Consider the following 23,253-nt stretch of genomic DNA (forward strand, 5'->3'; position numbering starts at 1 on the left):
AAGAGACACAAAATGATCACAAGGACAGAAAACAAACGCAAAAAGACACATAGAGGCACATAATGACAACAAAGAAGCACAAAATGACAAGAAAACACAAAAGGATCACAGGGATAAAAAAATAAACATAAGAAACACAATAGTATCACAAAGAGGCACAAAAGGACCACAATGAAACACAAAATGACCACACACAGACACAAAACGACCACAAAAAGACACAAAATGATCACAAAGAGACACAAAATGATCACAAAGAGACACAAAATGATCACAGAGACACAAAATGATCACAAAGAGACACAAAATGACAACAAAAGAACCAAAAATACTTACAAGGTGACACAAAAAAACCACAAAGAGACACAAAATGACTACAAGGACACGAAACAGCTGCAAAAAAACACACCAATAGGCACAAAATGACTACAGCGATGCAAAACAATCCCTAAAAGACACGCAAAATGTCTTTAAGAGATGTAAAACAACTACAAAGGCACAAAACAACTGGAAAAAGTACCAAAAGAGACACAAAATGACAACAGGAACACAAACCAAGGGGGAAAGGGACACAAAAATAGGCTCACAATGACTACAGGGACACAAAAAACAGTGAAAAGATGCAAAAAGAGACAAAATGACCTCAAAGACACAAAATCAATGTGGAAACGGACACAAAAAGACACTTGCAAATAGACAAAACGAGACATAAAATCACAACATGGATGCAAAACAACTACAAAGACATAAAACTACAGAGACACAAACCAAGGTGGAAAGGGACACAAAAATAGACACAAAAGGACAACGTGTACACAAAACAGCTGCAAATAGACACAAAAGAGACACACAATGGCAAAATAAAAAGGGAAAAGACATAAAAAGATACGTGCAAAACGACTAAAGAGACATAAAATTACCACAGAGACACAAAACATCTGAAAAAGACACAACAAAGACACACCAGGTTTTCCAGGTGTGTAAATGTTCAAGTTTGTCCTCCGTCAGCCGCCGTACAGGAGGACAGCTGCAAATCTACCAAGGTGTGTGTGTGTGTGTGTGTGTGTGTGTGTGTGTGTGTGTGTGTGTGTGTGTGTGTGTGCGTGCGTGTGCGTGTGTGCGTGCGTGCGTGCGTGTGTGTATCACTGTGGGCGTCTCTGTGTTTAGCGCAGCCTCCTCTCAGGCCACTCCCGGGAAGCGCGCTGCTGTTCCGCCACACGGACGCACCGACGGACGGACGGACGGAGTGTCGCTCAGCGCGTCCTGCAAGTCTCTCTCCGGTCCTCCTCACCCCCAGACCTGCTCCTCACCCCCGGACCTGCTCCTCTCCTCCCGCAGCGGCCGAACCGGGGGTCGAGGCGGAGGCATGTAGCCGCGGACGGAGCGCGCCGAGCGGCATGTAGCACCTGGAGCTGCCCGCCTCCTGCTGCGTCTCCTCCCGGAGCTCCTCCGGCACCAGCGTCGCCTCGCACACGGATTCCAGTGGGATTTTATCGGGGGGTTAGTGGACCCTAGAGGAGCGTGCTCGTCCCGCCGCCTCCCGGTCGATGGTCGTTGGGGAAGCTTCCATCTTGAGTCCCGTTTCTACCGATAGCACCATGGCGAGCGACTCCCCAGCCCGGAGTCTGGACGAGATAGACCTGTCTGCTCTACGGGTACATGTCTGTGTGCGTGTGCGTGAGGTGTCTGTCTGTCTGTCTGTCTGTCTGTTTGTTTGTGTGTGTGTGCGCGCGTGCACGTGAAGCTGTTGAACACCTGTCCTCCCCCCTCTGTCCTCCCCCCTCTGTCCTCCCCCCTCCCCTCCATCCTCACCCTCAGAGGATGGATGCGTCTCTGCGCCTTCTTCTCCTTCCACTGCCGCCCGGCCGGAGGCGTGCGTGCACGCGCGTGCACGTAGTCTCCTATATATAGCTCATCCCTATGCGTGTGTGTGTGAGTGCTCGTGCACGGCGACCGCTGATTGAGGAAATCAGGTCGGGTTATCAGCGGTCACGTGACCTCCAGACCGACACTTCTGATGTTGTTTGTTGTTTATTGTCGGTGGTTTTTTTTTCTAAACAATTGGGACGTGATGTAATGAGGCCCTGAGCTGCCGCCGCTGCTGCGCGTGCACGCACACAAATGCGCGTGCGTCTGGCGGCATAATAGAGGCCGCTCCGTCTGCACTATATGGGGCAGATGTTAAGCTGCCTTTGCTCACTCACACTTTCACACACACACACACACACACACGCGCGCACATGCAGAGGCATCAGATGCGCACGTGCACGCCCAAACAGCACACACACGCACCGTGCACGGCGGCGATGATAACCGCAACAGGAGCGAGTTCCGCCATTTCGTGATGTTGTGACAGCAGCAGCAGCAGCTCAGTGGCTGTTTTTGTTGGGGCTGTGCGCGTGCACGTGCGCGCGACCGCATTCGAGGTGTGCAGGAATGTGTGTGTGTTTGCATATATGTGTGCGTGTGTGACAGATGAAGACTGCTGATACAGACACATAAAGTTTCCTCTTTTTAATGGAGCAGGTAACCAGGTGTGTGTCACCATGGAGAACTGTACTGGTCACGTGTTTGCGTGTGCACGTTTGTGTGTCTGTGCATGTGTGTGTGTGAGTGTGTGTGTGTTCTGCACAGCTCCTTTTTCTTTGCATACTGCTTATGCAACACAGTTGTACCTGCAGAGCAATGATCAAGTCTGGACTTGATCGACTGGGTGGGACTGTGTGTGTGTCTGTGTGTGTCTGTGTGTCTGTGTGTGTGTGTGTGTGTGTGTGTGTGTGTGTGTGTGTGTGTGTGTGTGTGTGTGTGAGAGAGACACTAAACAGCTGCAACCAAACACAGAGACTCAAAATGACCAAAAACTGATAACAAATGAACACAAAGAGACACAGAATGACCACAGAGACACACAAAAAACACACAGACAGACACAAAATGAACAGAAGAAGACACAATGTGACTGTAAGGAGACACAAACGAAGCACGAAGAGACACAGAAAGCCTGCAGGTACACATTACAACTGAAAGTACACGACACAAAATGACCACAGGGATGCAACACAACTGCATAGAGAGATGAAAAGAGACACAAAATGACCACAAATTGATGCATAGTAAACACAAAGAAACATAAAATACCCACATAGACACAAAAAACAACCTTATAATGGCAAAATAGAACCACAAAATGACCACAGGGACACAAAACAACTACATTATGACACAAAAAAACTAAAAATGACCATGAATTCACATAAATGAAGACAAAGAAGCACAAATTACCTACATAGACACAAAAAACAGCTACATAATGACACAAAATGACCACAAATTGGCACAAAGACCACAGGGGCACAAAACAACTGTGTAATGACACCAAAAGAGCCACACAACGATCAAACATTTAAACAAATTGAACATAAAGAAGCACAAAATACCCACGTAGACACAAAAAACTACTTCATAATTACACAAAAAAGCCACAAAATAACCATACATTGATATAACATGAACACAGAGACGGAAAATTACCAGGACACAAAACGATTGTAAAAAGTGCCACAAAATGACCATAAATCGACATAAAGTTAACACAAAGAGACACAAAATCACCACAAATTGACAGAAAATCACCACAAATTGACACAAAGACCATAGGGACACAAAACAACTGCATAAGGACACCAAAAGAAACACACAATGATCACATATTTAAACAAAATGAACACAAAGAAGCACAAAATACCCACTTAGACACAAAAAAACTTCATAATTACACAAAAAGAACCACAAAATCACCATAAATCAGTGGTTCTCAAATTTTTTCTGTCGGGCCCCCCTTCGGAGGACAAAAAACTTACGCGACCCCCCACCCATAACTTTGTGTGTGTGTGTATATATATATATATATATATATATATATATATATATATATATATATATATATATATATATAAACTGTTTTAATATTAAAACATGAATATGCAGGGCTGTGTTATTTTATCTGATTCCATTTTGTTGTTTTTCACAGTAAAGATCAGGGGTGTCAAACTCATTTTACTCCAGGGACCACATAAATCCAATCTGATCTCCAGTGGGCCCCACCAGTAAAATCACAGCATAATAACCTATAAATAACCACAACTCCAACTTTTCCCCTTTGTTGTAGTTTTTTTTTTTTTAAGTACATTGTGAAAATATTCAGATTTAATGAACTATCTTTTTACAAAACATTATGAACCTGAAATTTCTTAAGGAAAACAAGTTCAGTTTCAACAGTAGCCTATTATGTCTCAGTTCATCATTTACACATGCATTCTAACTGCCAGATAACAGTTTATCTACAAAAACACAAAACATTCAGTCACAGGTATCTGGAACTGAACAATCTAGTATTTTACTTTATGATCAGAACAACTTGTCAAGTTCTAGAAATTATTTTAAATTTACAGTTTTACAAATTTACCATTTACAGTAATTTTTATCCGACCTGCGGGCCGAAATGGACCGTCTGGTGGGCCGGTTTTCGCCTGCGGGCCGTATGTTTGACATCGCTGGTAAAAATAATCGTCGGAGATGAGAGGAGTACGTGACATGATCAAGTATGCTGGTGTTCCGACTGCAAATTAACGATGCGTTCTCCCGTTCTCTGGAGTCTGAACGGCCAGTGCATATACCATAGATATATATAGAAGATCATTATTATTATTATTATTTATATCTATGGCATATACAGTCTATGGGGCCAGCACAATTTCAGTATTGTACGTCGCGAAAAACATGCCGACGTTAAAACAACAGTTCAGCTAAATAGTTCCGTGTTGAAGGACCTTTTCCTCCCAGTCGCTCGCGCCCCCCTTGACATGCCTCTGCGGCCCCCCAAGGGGGCGCGCCCCACTATTTGAGAAACACTGCCATAAATCAACATAAAATGAACACAAAGAACCACAAAATGACCATGAATTGACATAAAAAGAGACACAAAAAGACACAAAAGAGACAGAAAATGACCAGAAGGACACAAAACAATTGTAAAAAGACCCACAAATGACCACCAATTGGCATAAAATAAACACAAAGAATCACAAAATGACTGCAAATTGACACATGAAAAGAAATTCACATAAATGAATACAGAGAAACAAAACTACATTATGATGCGAAAACAGCCACAAAATGACACAATAAACACAAAGAAATATCCACATAGATGCAAAAACCACTACACAATGAGACAAAAAGAAAAACACAATGACCACAAAATGAACACAGACCCACAAAAGTGATGTAAAGTGACCACAAGGACACAAAACAACTGCAAAAAGACACAAAACGACCACAAATTGACTCATAGTAAGTACAAAGAAGCACAAAATACCCACGTAGAAACAAAAAACAACCTTATGGTGTTACAAAAATGACCACAAATTGACACAAAATGAACACAAAATGACCACATTTAAAAAAAATTAACACAAAGAGACATCAAATGACCACAGAAACACAAAACAACTATGTAATGGCATAAAAAGACCCACAAAATGACCTCAAACTGACATCAAATGACCACAGGGTCACAGAACAGTTGTAAAAAGACACAAAAAGAGACACAAAATAACCACAAAATGACCACAAAGAGACACAAAGAGACACAAAATGACCACTGAGACACTAAAGACATGTAAAATTACCACAAGGACACAAAACTATGGCCAAAAGACACAAAAAGTCACCACATACACACAGACACACACAAACAGACACACACTGGGTGGTAAAGTGAGGACACAACGCTGTGAGGAAACACTGGACGAGATGTGCATGTTCTTGTGAAATCTTTGCCGTCTCTGGGTGGCAGAATTAGGTCACCAAGGACGGAGCAGGGAGAGCTGGGGGGAAACATTTCAGCGTGACGCAAAGCCTGTCATCACCTCACACACACTTCCTGGTTCTGCAAAGATGACCTCGTCTTGTAGTTTTTACCTTGTTCTGCAGTTTTTGTTTTGTCCTTTTGTAGTTTTCATCTCTTCCAGTAGTTTATATTTTCACCTGTAGTTTTTACCTCCTCCTGTAGTTTTTGTTACATCCCATTGTACTTTTTACCGCCTGTAGTTTTTCATTTCCTCCCCATGTTCGGTAGTTTTTGTTATACCCCCTTGTAGTTTTTACCTCCCCATGTAGTTTGTATTACATCACAGTGTGGTTTTACCTTCTAATGTAGTTTTTATTTCCCCTCTGCACTTTGTTTACCTGCTCTTGTAGTTTATATTTATTGCCTCCCTGTGTAGTTTTTACTACCTCATGTAGTTTTTTCTGTCCTCCTGCTGTAGTTTTTATTTCATCCCCGTGTAGTTTTTACCTACCCCTGCACTTTATACTTCCCCCTGTAGTTTTGACTTCATCCTGTAGTTTTTATGGCCTCTTGTAGTTTTTAATACCTCCTCATGTAGTTTTTTTTAACCTCATCCTGTAGTTTTGAGCTCTCTCTGTAGTTATCTTATTATCTGCCCCTGTAGTTTTTAACCTCCTCTTGTAGTTTTCACCTCCCCATGTATTTTTACCTCCTCATGTAGTATTTAGCTCATCCTGTAGTTTTTTATTACCTCCCCTTGTAGTTTTTTACTTCCTCTTGTAAATTTTACTTACTCCTGTAGTTTTTATGTCCTCTCCCTGTAGCTTTTACCTGCACCTGTAGTATTTATTTCCTCCTCTTGTAGTTTGTACCTCCTTTTGTACTTTTCATGTCCTCCCCCTGTAGTTTTTTTACCTTCCCCTGTAGTTTAAAAAAAAATCCTCCCCCTGTAGTTTTTACCTCCTCTTGTACTTTTTACTTCCCCTGTAGTTTTAGCATCCCCCTGTAGTTTTTACCTCTTATTGTAGCTTTTATGTCCTCCCATTGTAGTTTATACATCCTCCTGTAGTTTTCACCTCCTCTTGTAGTTTTTTGTCCTCCCTCTGTAGTTTCTACCTCTTCTTGTACTTTTTATGTCCTCCCATGTAGTTTTTATGTCCTCCGTCTGTAGTTTTTACCTCCTTTTGTAGTTTTTATGTCATCCCCTGTAGTTTTTGTCTCCTCTTGTAGTTTTTATGTGCTCCCCTTTAATTTTTACCTCCCCTGTAGTTTTTGTCTTCCCCTGTAGTTTTTATGCCCTCCCCTGTAGTTTCTATGTCCTCCCTGTAGTTTTTACATCCTCCCTCTGTAGTTTTTTATGTCCCCCCCTGTAGTTTTTATGTCCTCCCCTGTAATTTTTACTTCCCCCGTAGTTTCTATGTCCTCCCCTGTAGTTTTTACGTCCTCCCTCTGTAGTTTTTTATGTCCTCCTCTGTAGTTTTTACCTCCTCTTGTAGTTTTTATGTCATCCCCTGTAGTTTTTTCAGATTGGACTGTGAACTGTCCCAGTTGAGGTTAAATGTCTCTCATCTGGTCAGATTGTATTTTTAGCTGCTTAGCCTCACTGACCTTGTTAAACCTCAAACACACAGTCAGTCTGCTGCATCATCAGAGGCTCTTTGTGTCTGTTTCTGCTTGTTTGTTGTGTCTGTCATTATTTTTGCATCATTTTGTCATCTTTTGTTGTCTTATTGTCTATGTGGTCATTTGGGTTCTCTTTGTGGTCATTTTGTGTCTTTTTGCATTTATTTAGTGTCTCTTAGTGGTTGATTTGTTGGCTTTTGTGGTCATTTTGTGTCTCTTTGTGTTTTTATATCATTTTGTGATTGCTTTGCATCTTTTTCAAGTTTAGTGTCCCTTTGTGGTCCTTTTCATCTCTTTGTGGTCGTTTTGTGTCCCTTTGGGGTCATTTTTTGTCTCTTTGTGGTTGTTTTGTGTCTCTGTTTCTGTTTTGTGTCTCTTTGTGGTCATTTTGTGCCTTTTTGTGGTTGTTTTGTGTCCCTTTGGTGTCGTTTTGTGCCTCTTTGTGGTCATTTTGTATCTCTGCCTTGTAGAATGAATGAGTATTTGTCGTGTTTTCAGTGGAAAGTCTTGCTAGCCGCCTAGCACCTAGCAAGTCCTCCGTTCTTCTTCTCTTGCACATGTTGGCGGCTACAGGTATGTACAGGTGTGCATGTGTGCACGTGGGCCTCCAGGATCACATGTGCTTCTGTTTGACCTTGAGTGAAAAGGAATGCAGCTTTTTAAGCTAATCCCCATCAGGAGGCTGTAATAGTCCCAACGCTCTGCTGTGGCCTACTGTACGCTAACACACACTAACACCACACACAGGTACACCGCAAGATCCACATCTGCCAACCGGGAGGTTTACTGAATATTAAGCAGCCTGAAGATAAGATTATCTCTTGTGTGTGTCAGTGTGAGTGTGTTTCATCTGCTGGTTGTGCAGGGCTTTCCTCAGCCGCTTATATGCCGCTTTATACTCGCTTTGCAGGATATTTGTAAAGGATTTTTAGATCAAACCATGTCAGATTTAATGCATTTGAGCTTCAAAGTGACACATAAATCTGTTAAGGTGCACACTGCCAGCCCTTTCCCCTGGAAATACAGTTAAATTGCAAAATTAAATGTATTTTTGAACGAAACGTTGATAAACAGTTCCTATAAACAGGAGATTATCTGCTGTCGCTCCGCTAAGCTAGGCTAGTTAGCTTTTTGCAAATCATTAATTATGACTTAAGATTTGGCTTTGGTAGATTAAATTCAAATTCAGTTTTCATGCTCATCAGCAAAATTGTTTTCAAATTTGCACGAAGCAAATTGACTAAATTAACAATGGCGTTAAGGCTAACCATTAGCCTTAGCTATCCTAAGCTGTTTTTACTGTTTTTCTTTTTGTCTCAAAAATTTCCAAATTCTTCACTATATTCTTTGTTAAAGATAATTCTTTGAATATAAATATTTATCTATTAAATTTAAATGAGCTTAACTAAAGTCAAACTAGAGTCAAAACCTAAAGAGACAGTAGAGACCCAACTGTTTCTTCGCTAAGCTAGGCTAGTTAACGTTTAACATCAATAATTTATCTCGTGTTACTGTTTTCTTGGTTGTGACTTGAGATTTAGTTAATGTTTATGCTCAGCGGCAAGATAAATTTTTTTAGTTATGATGAAAGACTGCGCATGACTATCCTGAGTGCTGCCATGGCAAATTAAATTTTAACATTTTTTTTTCTCAAAAATTCTGAATTTCTCTGATATACGTGTTTTTATTAAAGTTTTATCGATATATACACATTTAAATAATACATTAAAAGATGCTTAACCACAGTCATCAAGCAAATCCCCCCGGAAAAAGCAATTTAGCTGCTTTGCTAAGCTAGGCTAGTTAGCTTTTAGCATCGTTATTTTTCTGGAATCACGTTAGAGTCAATTATGACTTAAGAATTGTCTTCAGTAGGGTTTTTATTAAGGTTTAATGTTGATATAAAAATTTAAATAATACATTGAAAGATGCTTAACCACAGTAAATCATGTGAATCCCAGTGGGAACAGTAATTTAGTAGCTTTTGCTAAGCTAGGCTACTTAGCTTTTAGCCACCCCAATTTATATGGTGTTGATTTTTTTCTCCATTGTGACTTAAGATGTTGTCTCTAATGCGTTCAATCCCGATTTACTAGTGTTCAACTGCAGAATTATTATTCAAAAGCTAACAGGAAAACGTTAGCTTTAGCTTTAAGGCTAGTCTAAACTAGCATTGTAAGTATTGTTTACGCCAAGATTCTGTTTATAGCAGATACATGTGTAGTGGTTTAGCTTGGTGTAAAGCAGATCTACTGATGGGGAAGTCATAAAGTTGTAGTTTCCTAGTGAAGGAATATCAACAGTGTGGTGAAAGAGGAGGATTTTTCCTGCACAGGTATGCAGCCTTTCAATGAGTGCATGTTTGAAGGTCACATTCCTCATTAAATTCCTTCATACAGCCGGTGTCTGGGTCAGTCATGAATCAGAGTTATGTTCTCCTAAATAACTTTGTTTTTTTTTTCTCTCTCTCTTCCAGGACCCAGCTGGCATCTTTGAGCTGGTCGAACTGGTTGGAAATGGCACCTATGGGCAGGTCTACAAGGTAAGGCACCGTCCAAAAACACTGTCTGGTAATTACTTGATGCCACATCAACTTCAGCTGACATTTAAACAGTTTTAATGTATTTACCTGTAATTTATCAGTGTTATTCATCAGAGTTATGTGAGGGGTTTGCAATTAAATACAAAAAAATGAAGAAAAAGGTACACAGATCGCATCTTTTTCATAGTCCACATATATGGAGGAGGTCGGGGTGGATGGAGAGGTCAGTTCCTCCAGTTTGTTTTGACTTTCTGCCTTAACTTGTGTGTTGTTGCGGCATTATTGTGTGATTTTATCTTTCTGAAGGGTTTTACAGTGGCTTTGGAAGGAACAGATAATTGTGTTTATGCACTTTCTTGTTTAATAATACAGCTAATGGATAAATTAATGGATTTTGTTGGTTCATTTGGAGTGTTAATTGGTCCGAAAAAGACAAATAAGTTAACTTATTGGTTAGTAAGCATGAAAATAGATCGAAACAAACATTTAGTATTTGCGTATTGGTGTTTCCTTTGCTTGTACTTTGACTTGTTCAAGATGTGCATTTTAAAAAATATCATTTACTCCTGATTTAAAGGACATTTCAGGGATTAAATTCTTGCCTGAGCTCCTGAAAAATGTGGTTTGAGAGACTCGGCAAGGACCCACTTTAACAAGAGCTCACACAGTCGGCCTCTAATCTAATTTCTGACTAAAACTGAAGTTACTACCGACTCTCGCCCACGCCGGCTGTGAAAGCAGAGGCAGTGTGTGTTTTCACGAGTGTGTGTGTCATCTCTGTTCGAAAGCAATTAACACACTCGTCCTGTCTGCTGTTGTTCTGCATTGATTCCAACGAGATGACGCCTCCAGAGTGGACGTGATTGATGGAACTGAATTGACAGTTCACAGAGCATCGTGGGTAAATTAAGACCATCCAGGAGTTACTGGACACTTCTGTTGATACTGTATTGATATTGTAAATGCCTTTTGAATAGAAAATTGAGTAGTAAAACTAGCCTCAATACTGTTATTTTATCATTTCACATGTGGAACTGAGGTGTTGATAGATTATAAAATTAAAAAAATGTCTACTTTGATTAGTAGTCTGATTTCTTTGTACAAAAATCTAGAGATATGTAAGTATTTTTTGCTACTAAAGTTCTCCATTGACTCACTGCAAATTTTCATTGCAAGAGTCCAACAAACCAAATGCTGCCAAGCCTTGAGTGTTTTCAAGAAGAAGTGTGAGAAAGGCATCATTTGGAGACAGGACACCACTTTCTTTGCAGTTATTTTGGTGTTGTACATCAGAAAAGTAACAAGAAAGCAGCACAGAAATTACAAAGTTTTGCATGTTTCGGTTTAAAAAGCTGCCTGGGATTATATCAGTGTGAATAAATTACATTTCTTATTGCATCCATCCTTAAAAAAATCAGGCTGCATCATGTACAGAAAGACAACAAAAGAAGTGATATGTAAGTTTTTTTGAAAAAAATAAGATACATGAGGGAGTTATAGGAAGTCGTTGCATTAAAATACCAGTGAAAAAAATGCATACAGCCTTTAAAAATTAGCAAAATACATTTGGAACAAGAAGACATGAAGGAATAAAAGCACATATGAAAGCTCGGCTAAATAAGAATCTACAGTCCTGTCATTATGGTCATTAGGCATTACAGAAGTCTTTGTCATGGTGCCCCTTTACTAGCTAAACACCCACAATGCTTTCTGCTTGCTAACACAAAGCCTCCTTTAGTCGATACAGTATTGTAGGAAGCTCCCAAAATGTGTATTATCCGGGAAAATAATATCGAATTAACACGCAGTAGTTGCCACAAAATTACGTTCCTATTTAACTAAACTGCATTCTCGGTGAGGAAGTCTTTAGTAGCCAACATCTGCTAGGCTCTCTGCTTGACGACACAAAACTGCCTACCTCTATGTAAGAAGCCCTTACAACTATGTGCTACAACTAATCTATAATACCTAAAGTATGGGTTATCAAGGAAAATTATGTTGGATTGGGACTCAGTATCAACAAATACTGATTATTAAATGACTCAGATCGAATCGGAAGCAAATAATTTTCGGTATGAATATTTTAAATCCACTGGAATGAAGACTTTCCAAATTGATCTCAGTTTGATTTTACACTTGTCTACTTTGCTAGAGGTCATTAAGCATCACAGAAATCTTTGTCATGGTGCCCCTTTACTAGCCAACATCTGCAATTCTCTCTGCTTGACAACAAAAAACTACCAATCTCTATGCAAGAGGTTCTTCCTGGTGGTACAACCAGGTACTACAGTTAATCCTCAATACCGAAAGCGTGTATTATCAAGGAAAATTATATCGAATTGGGACTCGGTATCAACAGATACTGAATATTAAATGACTGATTGGATCAGGAGCAAATAAACATGTAACTAGAAATAGCAAGTTCACTGGAATGAAGACTTTCCTAATTGATTTTACACTTGTAAACTTTGCCAGAGGTCATTAAGCGTCACAGAAGTCTTTGTCATGGTGCCCCTTTACTAGCTAAACACCCACAATGCTCTCTGCTTGCTAACACAGATCCACCTTTAGTCCCTACAGTATTGTAAGAGGCACCGGTTGGTTGTATAAGCAGTTACTACAGCTAATCTACAATACCAAAAGTGTGTATTATCAAGGAAAATGATATTGGGATGGGAATCTACAATCTTGGGGTGAAACTAATTTTACATTTCGATGTGCCACCCTGACCCGCTGAACTTCCTGTAGAAGGCACTCCAGGCTGTGCTTGAAATTAATCAGAATTAATTAATACAAAGCTTCTCTATTTAATTAGTGCCAAATTACATCAATCCTTCCCGGGAACTTCATAGGAAATTGCAATTACATGATTGCCTCTTTCTAGGAAATTATAGCAAAGCAGTGAGAGCAATAAAACACGATCCAGCGTCGTCCTCTGAACTATCAGAGTGAGAACGTCCCAAAAAGGTCCAGCTCTGGAGTAAATATTCTCAGTTTCTGTCCGGCTTTGTGACTCTTTGATTGAACTAAAGCCGAGTCTGTTTCATTCATCCTCCCTGCCAACGTTTTCCAAATTGTTTTTCCAGCCTCAGGGGCCGCTCACGCCTCCCCAACTGGATCCCACTTTTAGAAATCTTTCACAGTTACAGATCAAGAGTGAGCAGCGGGCGAGAAATATCTGAATGATGCTGAAGGGCTGCAGGAAAGCATGAAAAATACACTTCACCTCAGCTGCACCACAGAGAGACTGGATGGGTCGTATTAAAAACTGGGACACGAGGTTTGACCAATGACAAAGAGGCTTTAATGGTTTTTAGTGATAAATCAGTGAATTGATTGAATCTCAGAGAGGCTCCTGAAGCCTTCACCTTTGTCTCTACAGCAGTGATCATCAACTGGCGGCCCGCAGGCCGAATCCAGCCCGCCGAACCGTCCAATCCGGCCCACGACTGGATTCCAAAGTTGGAGGAGGATCAAAGAGAAAATATCATGTGGTCCACACTATTAAAGCAACTAAAAACAACAATAACTGAGACTCTTAACTATCAGTAATCCCCACCATTTATGACTCTATTTAGGCTACATTCCCAAATGAGGACAGACTCGCTGCACTGTTTAACATTTATTGTTTCACACAGTTCTTTTTTTTTTAACATAACTTTTCCTCATGCCCTTACTTAACATTTGGTTTTTATTTCAAAGTCTCAACAACAAGCTTCAAACTAGTAGACTTCTCAGGACAAAAAAAGGAGGAAAAACCAACTGGCATAACTTAAAATAGCATGGTAAATAAATACTAACCTGGTACCAGAACAAAACAGGTCACAAATAATGTTGGCACATCAAATAAAACGTTAAGTGGGCTATAGCGATTTCAAATCACAAGGCTGAAATGGGCTCCTCACACTGCTTAATGGCTGAAGTTACATTTCCCCTCTGACACCAACTTTTCCACATCAGGCTTGGCTGCTGTCAGACTTATGCGCAAACAGTCCTCCAAAGACTGGTTTGACAGTCGGTTCCTCTCGTGTGTTTTTATCGAGTTGATCTTGGAGAACGCAGCCTCGCAGGTGTAGGTTGAACCCAACATGGTGAGCACATACATAGCCAGCGTCTTCAATGTGCCATAGTCCTCGGGACAAGACACCCAGAATGTGCTCAGGCTTTCAGCACCATGGAGAGTTACGTTGCTTTCTCCCACCATCTTCAGTGTGTTGAAGTGCAGCAGCCTCTCTGACAACAAATCTGCATGGAACAGATCAAGTTTGTTCCCAAAGGCATCAAGTTTTTCCACCAAATCCACCACTGATTTTTCTTTTCCTTGCAGCTGGAGATTAAGTGTATTCAAATGGGAGAAAATGTCTGTTAAAAACGCAATGTTGCACATCTATTCTCTGTCTTGCATGATGCGGAGATGGTCAGCTGCCGCTTTTGATTTACTTTGTTTCAAAAAATCCACAACTTGGGCACGGAGTTCAACGAAGCGCTGCAGTGCTTTGCCCTTACTGAGTCAGCGCACGTCATTGTGGAGTAACAGGTCATCATGAGAAACCTGGGATTCCAGCACAAATTTGCTGCGTGCTTGAATTTCCTCTGATGTGGTTAATAATTTTCATTGTTTTCTCCATCACCTCTTTGAGCTCCCCGCTTAGCTTTGCGCACAGCACGCTTTGATGGATAATACAGTGAAGTGCGTTAGTTTTAGGAGCGACAGTCTTTATTCTGCTCACCAGACCCTTGTTTTTGCCAATCATGGCAGGTGCACCATCTGTCACTGTCAGGTTGATTTTATCCAGGGACAATCCATGGCTTTTAAAAAAATCCTCCAGTTTTCCAAAGATGATGTCAGCAGTGGTGTTGTCCTCCAGCGGAAGCAATGCCAGCAGCTCCTCACGGAAATCTTTGCCATCAAAGTATCTGACAAAAACGCACAACTGTGAAATATCCGTGTTGTCAGTGGACTCATCAATAGCCAGTGAAATGTATTTGGCTTCCTTGATCCCGTCAATGACAGCTGGCTGGACATGCTCTGCCAAGACGTGGACACGACGTGCAGCAGTTGAAGCAGAGAGAGGCATTTGTTTGACAGATGCAATAACTCTGTCCATGGATTTGTCGGGGGCAAGTTCCTCCAGAACGGTGACCATGCTCTCCTTTAAAACCTCACTTTCCGTGAAAGGCCGGTTATGTTTGCAAAGCACCCAGGCAGCCTGCAGAGATGCACACCTTACTCTCTCTTGATCAGTTAAAGTTCCAGTAATAATGCCATTTGCACGGGTGCAGGCAGATTTCAATGTGGCCATTTTTCTCTGACGGGCCTCTGACTGCTCAGGATATGAATCCTTGAAATTTGTATGTTTAGTGTTGTGGTGACGGCGCAGATTATATTCTTTTGCAACAGCAACAGTTTCGTTGCAAATGAGGCATACAGGTGACGCATTTCGGAAGGTTGGCATGATAAATGCGTACTTTTCAGTCCAGTCATTATAAAGGATCTGTTTTCCACATCAACTTTTCATTTCATGGCCTTTGAGAGTGACATTTTACCTGTGTTAAGAGGCCTTTTCCTTTCACTTCCGCAGTGTTTGTTTTTCAAGTGCTCTATAAATAAAGTTGACTTAATTGAGTTGAGGCAAAATATCTCTATCACTCCTGGTGGTTGACTGTGGTATAGGTGATAGGAGCCTGACTCATAAAGGCTAAAAATGCCTTCAGTTTTGTAATGAAATGGAAAAAAATATAAACAATAAACATCAAATAATAAAGTTATGCCAAAATTAGATTTTTATTTAATTTTTGTTTGAGGGTCCGGCCCCCAGGGTGACTGTCCGGTAAAATTCTAGCCCTCTGACAAATATAGTTGGTGACCCCTGGTCTACAGGTTAAATTAGGATTCTCAGGCAGCAGAGAAACTTGGGATTCACACCTTTAAAACCTGTTGTTAAACTTTGCGATGATGATAATGAGATGCTGTGAGCTGATAATGAAGCAATCACGTGTATCTGCTAATAACTTACGATGAATCTGGTTTGAAAACCTTCCACCGCCGTCATTCACCAGATCCCTGGCAGCTGGAGGGCTTTTATTCTGAATCGGCTGCAAAGACACAACATAAATGGAAGCATTTAGTTGAACTGTGAAAGAAAGGTTCTGTAGAAGCTGGTGTGTAGACGGTGAATTTGTGCAGGAGCTGCTTTTGTTTGTGGTTTCTTTTTTCATGTGATTTTAAAATAGTTGCTTCTTGGGAACATTCGGTACCATTATTGTACGAATCCAATAAAATACCGGCGGGTTACTGCAGGTGGAAGAACATAAGACTGAGGGGAACGAACGAGCCTTTTAGTTGTATTAAGAAATATACTCCACCATAGCTACAAGTAGAGAAGGTGATACTTAAACTGATTGGGATCAATATGAACCTAAACCTGATTATTTGTTAATGTCTGCCAGATGTTGCAAATTTGAATGATTTTAGTAGTAAATGAATGATTTAAAAGATGTAAAGTCCTATGATATTAATTACTGTTTCAAGCCACTTGAATTAGGATTAAGATTTAATATGTGTGCTGATTGGAGGTCATTACTCGCCACTGGAGTCTTTGTATGGTGCCCCTTTACTAGCTAAAAATACCCTCATAATGCTTTCCACTTGCCAACATGAAAGATCAGGTCACTCATCATGTCGCTACTATGTTAGATGCTAAGAGCCTTCCCCTGGTGGTACAAACAGGTACTACAGCTAATCTATAAAACTGAAGTTTGTATTATAAAGGAAAAGGGTATCAAATTGAGACTTGCCATCAACAAATACTGAATATTAAATGACTGATCAGGAGCAAATAAACCTGTTAGCCATAAATATTTAAAGTTGACTGGAATTAAGACTTTGCTAGTTGATCTCAATTTGATTTAATACATGCGCTTTGCCGGAGCGCACGTGTTATTTATTTTCAAACTTGCCACCTTTCTTATTACAGGTCACAAATGATTTTTTTTCATAATGTTCGACACAAAACAGAGAGAATCCAGTTTATTTACATAGAAACGTAAATTTGTGGAGACTAGGTTGGTATTTTTGTAACAACACATTATATTCATAAGTCATACTCATCATGACTATACAGATGTTTTTCTTTGCTATTTGCTGCGCATTAAGTATCTCCTGCTTCACCACAAAATTATTCTCAGTGTTGATGTGTTCATTGTGGTGCAAGTTTCCACGTCAGATTTCCGTTTAATCTACGGAAATTAGTCATCAGGAAGTTCCCTAAAAACAATCGCCTCCTTTTACTGTTTAATTACAACATTTGGTCTACTCTTTACTTCTGTTTTCCACTGCTGTATGAGCCAGTGGTGGAATTAACTACGACTTTAAAGTACTTCTACTCAATTTAAATCGGTTGTTTTCATGCCACTTTATACTTTGATGTCCCAGAGGGAAATATTGCAGTTTAAACAACACTTCATTAATCTGACATTTATCTAGAGTTACTTTGCAAATTAAGATTTTGCAAACAAAACATATGGACTATTCATAAAATATGATGGTTTGCTATAAATTAAACCACTATTATGTTACATTACCTAATAATACTGCCCGGTAAAAATCTGTCTTCACTTTGACATGGAAGAGTCTTTCTTGAGTAAGTTAGAGTTCAAAAAACCCAAATTATATTGACCAAAAAGTGTTTAAACAGTCATTTAATGTTTAACTATTAATGTTACCTTGTAGAAATCTGTTGTCACTTTGACATGAAAGAGTCTTTTTAAAGTAAATTCCAGTTCAGAAAAGCTAAATTATATGGACCAAGAAATGTTGAAAGAATTATTTTTGCATTCTATATTACGCTACATTACCGTATATTACCTTTTAATATTGCCCTGTAAAAATATGTTGTCACTTTGACATGAAAGAGTCTTTTCCAGTTGAAGAAAGCCAAATTATATGCACCAAGTAGCGCTGAAAGTATTATTCTGCATTTTATATTACGTTACTTTACTTTCTATTAGCTTTTAGTATTGCCCTGTAAAAATCTATTTTTGCTTTGACCTGAAAGAGTCTTTTTTTGTAAATTCCAATTCCAAAAAGCCAAATTATGTCAAGCAAGTAGAGTTGAAACAGTTAATCGATGTACTAATTTGCTTTAATTACACACTTTTAATACTTAAAGTACATTTTCCAGACTATACGTAAAAATATAAGTTTCATAAAGTAACATAACTTAAAATTTAGTGTTTTTATAGTGTATTGCTAGTACTTTTATGACAGTAAAGGACATAAATGCTTCCTCCACCACTTGATGGTACCTCATATTTCCAAACTGCTTGAATCATGATCAATTTAAAGTTTGCTTTGATAAGAATTCACAATAAAAGATTCTTTCCTGTCAAAGTGAAATAGATTTCTTTGTCTTTTCTTGACTTGATGGACCTGAGTTTAATTATTTGAGTTGCTTTTAAAGTGGCACTACTTGATATTTTTAATTAACCTACATTACTGTGTGGAAATCTGTTTTCACTTTGACATGAAAGAGTCTTTTCCCCCAATAAATTCTTGTCCTAGAAACTAAATTATGACAAATGATTCAATGATGAAAACTTCCAGTTTGATTTATTGGTGCTGCAATTCCTGATTGAAGTACACACTGTTTTAGATTGAAAAATATTATGTCAACTACACATTTTCAGCATTTTTATTGGCAGTTTTAACGGCGCTAGTGGATATATAGAAGTTATAATCATCTTTATGGTGCTGAGGGAAGTAAAATCAGTTATAAGGAGTGATTTCAGTAATTTATTTGTGTTGTTTTGATCCTTTGAAGCCTTGAAAGTTGCTATTTTTGGCTGTTTTCCATCTCATTCATACCTAATGAGCTCTTATTTTGGCGGGGGAGACTTGGATGTCTGGTTGAGCAACTCAGAGCCGCCGCCTCTTGACGAGTTTCGTAACTTCCTGAAACCAAACAAACACTCTCACAGCGCAACGAATGCCTTTTAGGAGAAACTTTATATAAATCTCCAGTTTTGCGAAGACGTTTCTGTTTTATTTTACCTGATCAACGAAGCACATTCTGGCAGAAAATCCAGAGAACACTGAGTCTGTTCCTGGCTCTAAACCTGCGTGAAAATGATTCATATGAGGCAGTAACCGTTAAACTCTGTCTTTTCCGAGAACTGAGCAGCACAGAATTAATCAGAAAATGTCTGTTACTGTATCAGTAGATGTGATTTCTCTGGAGTTGGGTGTTTGAAACCAAAACTAACTAAGCTAAACTAACTTCTAGACTGGATTTTTCCTGTAATAAAGTAGTTTGTGGTGTCTCCAAAAGAGGTTTTAACAGCATCAACATGATAATTATTGAGAATTAACCACTTTTGTTGATTGAAGTTTCATTTATTCAAACATAATAGATGTTTTTGATGATCAAATGGTCAGAAATACCAGGAAAATGTGTAGATTTCTGTCGGATAAGGAACCAGACTGATTGTTTTTACCGTACGTGGATTCATGATGCTGACTGTCATGTGTAGTCACCAGTTCTGATTGTGGAAAAACCCTGAAAGTATGAATCAGGGACCAGTTTCTGCAGAAGTTATCAGAGTTTAGCAGTTTGCGCTGGGACCACAGTGATCCTAGCTTGTTTTTTGGCCAAAATGGTCAATTTATGCAGCGGAAACCCAAGAAGTTTTGCATGTAGTTTTGCATTTTGTTGTAGTCCCAGCGCAAACTGTTAAACTCTGGTCTTTTCTGCAGAAACAGGTCCCTAATTCATACTTTCAGGGTTTTTCCACAATCAGAACTGGTGACTACACATGACAGTCAGCATCATGAATCCGCATACGGTGAAAACAGTGAATCTGGTTCCTTATTTAACCTAAATCTACACATTTTCCTGGTATTTCTGACCATTTGATCATCAAAAACGTCTATTATTTATTAATAATCAGCTGATCTGCAGACAAACATGCAACTAAAACAAACTGGAGGCTTTAAAATGACACAAAGCTATTTACTTTGTATTTTCCCTCCTGCAACGTTAAATCTGTTGGAGGTTTCTGCGTCTTACAGAAAAGCTCCTGCTGCTTCCCGTCGTTATTTTTCAGTGCTAATGTGTCGAGGCTTGTGCCGGCTGAGGAATGTGATTCTTGTCTGAACGCGGGTCCTGAGGTGTGTTTTTACGCCTCGGGCTGCCTCTAGAGGAGATCCTCCCTCCGCCTCGCTGCTATCTTTATCTCTGCAGGGTTTTAACGCCTCCAGAGGCTCAGTGTCACCGTCGGGAGGTCGTCTGGCCGGCCTTCGTTAGGGAAACAGCCAGCTTCTCCTGATGCTATCTGCTGCCCTGTTCTCCAGCCGTTATCTGCCTTTTTACTGCTGCCCACACTGGACCCGTTTACCAACTTATCTGGATCACAGCTCAGCCGAGTGAATCTCAGAATCTACTCAAATCTGGAGCCAAAGATTTGCTCAGTCAAAGCACCGAAACTGCAAATATCTGAACCCAAATCGTGTTTCGGCGTCTGCAGGAGGCTTCACCTGCACCCTGGAAATGGAGTTTAACCCTCTGAACTCCAAGCAGCTTCACATTTTTACCAATTTTCCCAAGTCCTGCACACCTATGGAATGTAGATACAATTCATATATGTCTATTTAATGCCACAAATTAAAAAAAAAAACACAAAAGCTGAATTTCTCTGATTATTTACCTCACAAAAATTGCAAAAACATGCAATCAACATGTCCAATCCTGTTAGCAATCCTGCAAATATACAACAAATGGGTCTCAAAGTTCTACAGATATTAAACTCTTTCCTTTTTACGAGCTCTACGAGTGGTATTTTTCACTCTATTCTGCACTTTAACCCTCGTGTCGTCCTGCGGGTAAAAATTGACCCGTTTTAAAGTTTGAAAATGTAGAGAAAAAAATATTTTCACAGTGAAACTTCTGATGTCCACATTTTCAATGGTTTGGGAATTTTTTGAACATTTTTGGTGGAAAAAAAGAAATGTTAAAAAAAATATTTCTTAAGAACATTCACATAAAAATCAAACAAAATCCAGTGAATTTTGCTGGATTTTGTTTGATTTTTATGTGAATGTTCTTAAAGAAAATATTAGAAGTTTTACTGATATATATGTAATCATTTTAGATATTTTTAGGATTTTTTTGGAAGATTTTTATTCATTTTTTGAAAATATTTACTTGCCAAATTTGGGGGATTTTTAAAAATAAATCTTTTAAGGGAAACTTTTAAGGAATTATTGGAATTTTCTTCCTGAACGTTTTGCAAATTTTCAGAAATTTGGGGAACTTTTTTGATGAATTTTGGGATTTTTTTCAGACAAGGAAACAATATTTTTTGGTGCCCGTAAATGAAGACAACAGGAGGGTTAAAGAAAAAACTACTGTCTTCCCAATTATTACAAAATAGTTGCGTTTCTCCATAAATGTCACCATAAAGCACACCAATAAATAGCAACAAAACAAAGAAAAAACTAAAAAATCCTCCCTATTATTAGAGAGTTGTTCTATATTTCTCCATAAATCTCCTTGTAAAATGCCAGCAGTAGAGCTGTGTGTTGATAATGTGATTAAAGGGGAACTTCATCCTATCACAGAGCTGGTTTTAGGGTTCTTCTCCTGGACTTCCTGTTGGGTCCAGATCATCAGATATAAAGACGGCCGTTTCTTTCAAGACGAGTCGATAAATTATGGAAGCCAGAAGATGTCTCTGGGTCCGTCTGATGCAACGCTGAGTAACCCGGTGAGAATGTGACGACCGACCCGCCGCTCGGCTTCCTCCAACCCCCCATCGCTGCCCTCGTTGCCGGGCCTGTTGCTAGGTAACCGTGAGGAAGTGATGCGAGCCCGTGAGGCGGATGAATTTCCACTTTCTCGCTCTAACAGCTGCTGTGAGTTGGGAGGAGGAGACGTCAGACTGGCTGTCGGCTCGTAAAAGCATTTCACCTCTCAGTTCAGCCTCCTGCTTGCTCTGTATCTGCTGTTTTATCACCCAAAAGCAGGAAAATTATACAGATTAGCAAGGATTTTAGTGGGCTGGGCTGGGTTTTACAGGGTTTTGTTGCTTTTGTCTTTGTTTTGCTGCTTTTTCTTGGTGTTTTATGGGGAGATTGATGGAAAAACGTGGAAAAACAACAGTTTTCTAATTATTGGGAAGATTTTTCAGTTTTTTTCTTTGTTTTGCTGCTATTTGTTTTAAGATCAGATTAATGGAAAAGCATAGAAAAACAAAACAACTTTGTTTTTATTGGGAGGATTTTTTTTATTTCTTGGTGTTTTATGGTGACATTTATGGAGAAACACAACAATTTCTAACTAATTGGGCACATTATTTTTTATCTTAGTTTTGTCACTATTTATTGGTGTGTTTGTGTGTTTTAAGGTCAGATTAATGGAAAGCATAGAAAAACACAACAACTTTGTTATAATTGGGAGGATTTTTCAGTTTTTTCTGGTTTTGTTTCTGGTTTTGTTGCTATTTCTTGGTGTTTTATGGCGAAATTTATTGAGATACATAAAACATCAACATTTTATGATGATATTCATGGAAAAACAAAAACACAATAATATTGTAATTATTGGGAGCATTTTTTTGTTTTCTACTTAGATTTGTTGTTATTTATTGGTGTATTTGTGTGTTTTATGGGGAGATTTATGGAGAAGCACAACATTTTTGTAATTATTGGAAAGTTTTTTTTGTTTTTTCTTTGTTTTGTTGCTTTTTACTGGTGTGTTTGTGTGTTTTGTGGTGAGATTAATAGAAAAACACAACAATTTTGTAATAATTGAGGATTTTGGGTTTTTTTTTGTTTTTGTTGCTATTTATTGGTGTGTTTGTGTGTTTTATGGTGATTTTATGGAAAAACAACAAATTTGTAATAATTGGGACATTATTTTTTATTTTTACTTAGTTTTGTTGTCATGTATTGGTGTGTTTGTGTATTTTATGGTGAGATTAATGGAAAAACACTGTATTTTTTAGGTATTGTTAGGTGTACATGATGCATCTTGTCTGAGTTTTTTTTTTTAAACTTTCACAAAGCATCAAAACTGTAAACAAGAAGAAGCAAAGACAGTTTGAAATGTAAACTGCTGCTGTTTATTCTTTTTTTAAAAAGCTTTTTCAACATCATGCAAACCTTTACAGATGTTCTTCAGGTTGTAGTTCATCATGTGTCTCCACCAAATCAAAGCAGGAATTTCTGACTCTATGATCA

General features: G+C 39.1%; 1 protein-coding gene across 10 annotated transcripts in view; it reads left to right on the forward strand.

The window, feature by feature from the left end:
- Positions 1 to 1,170: 1,170 nt before the first annotated feature.
- tnikb (TRAF2 and NCK interacting kinase b) overlaps positions 1,171 to 23,253 on the forward strand; it is a 68,485-nt gene continuing 46,402 nt past the window's right edge. For 4 of the 10 annotated variants that reach the window (XM_055007220.1, XM_055007222.1, XM_055007217.1 and 1 more), the window contains exons 1-2: positions 1,173 to 1,655; positions 9,951 to 10,016. In XM_055007220.1, coding sequence (XP_054863195.1) covers positions 1,548 to 1,655; positions 9,951 to 10,016 — 174 coding nt within the window. In that variant the 5' untranslated portion in view covers positions 1,173 to 1,547. Of the gene's footprint in view, positions 1,656 to 9,950; positions 10,017 to 23,253 lie in introns of all 10 variants that reach the window. The other 6 variants (XM_035958509.2, XM_055007216.1, XM_055007221.1 and 3 more) reach the window with 3 other exon arrangements.

The sequence above is a fragment of the Amphiprion ocellaris genome, chromosome 22 (assembly GCF_022539595.1).
Source record: "Amphiprion ocellaris isolate individual 3 ecotype Okinawa chromosome 22, ASM2253959v1, whole genome shotgun sequence".
Lineage (NCBI taxonomy): Eukaryota > Metazoa > Chordata > Actinopteri > Pomacentridae > Amphiprion > Amphiprion ocellaris.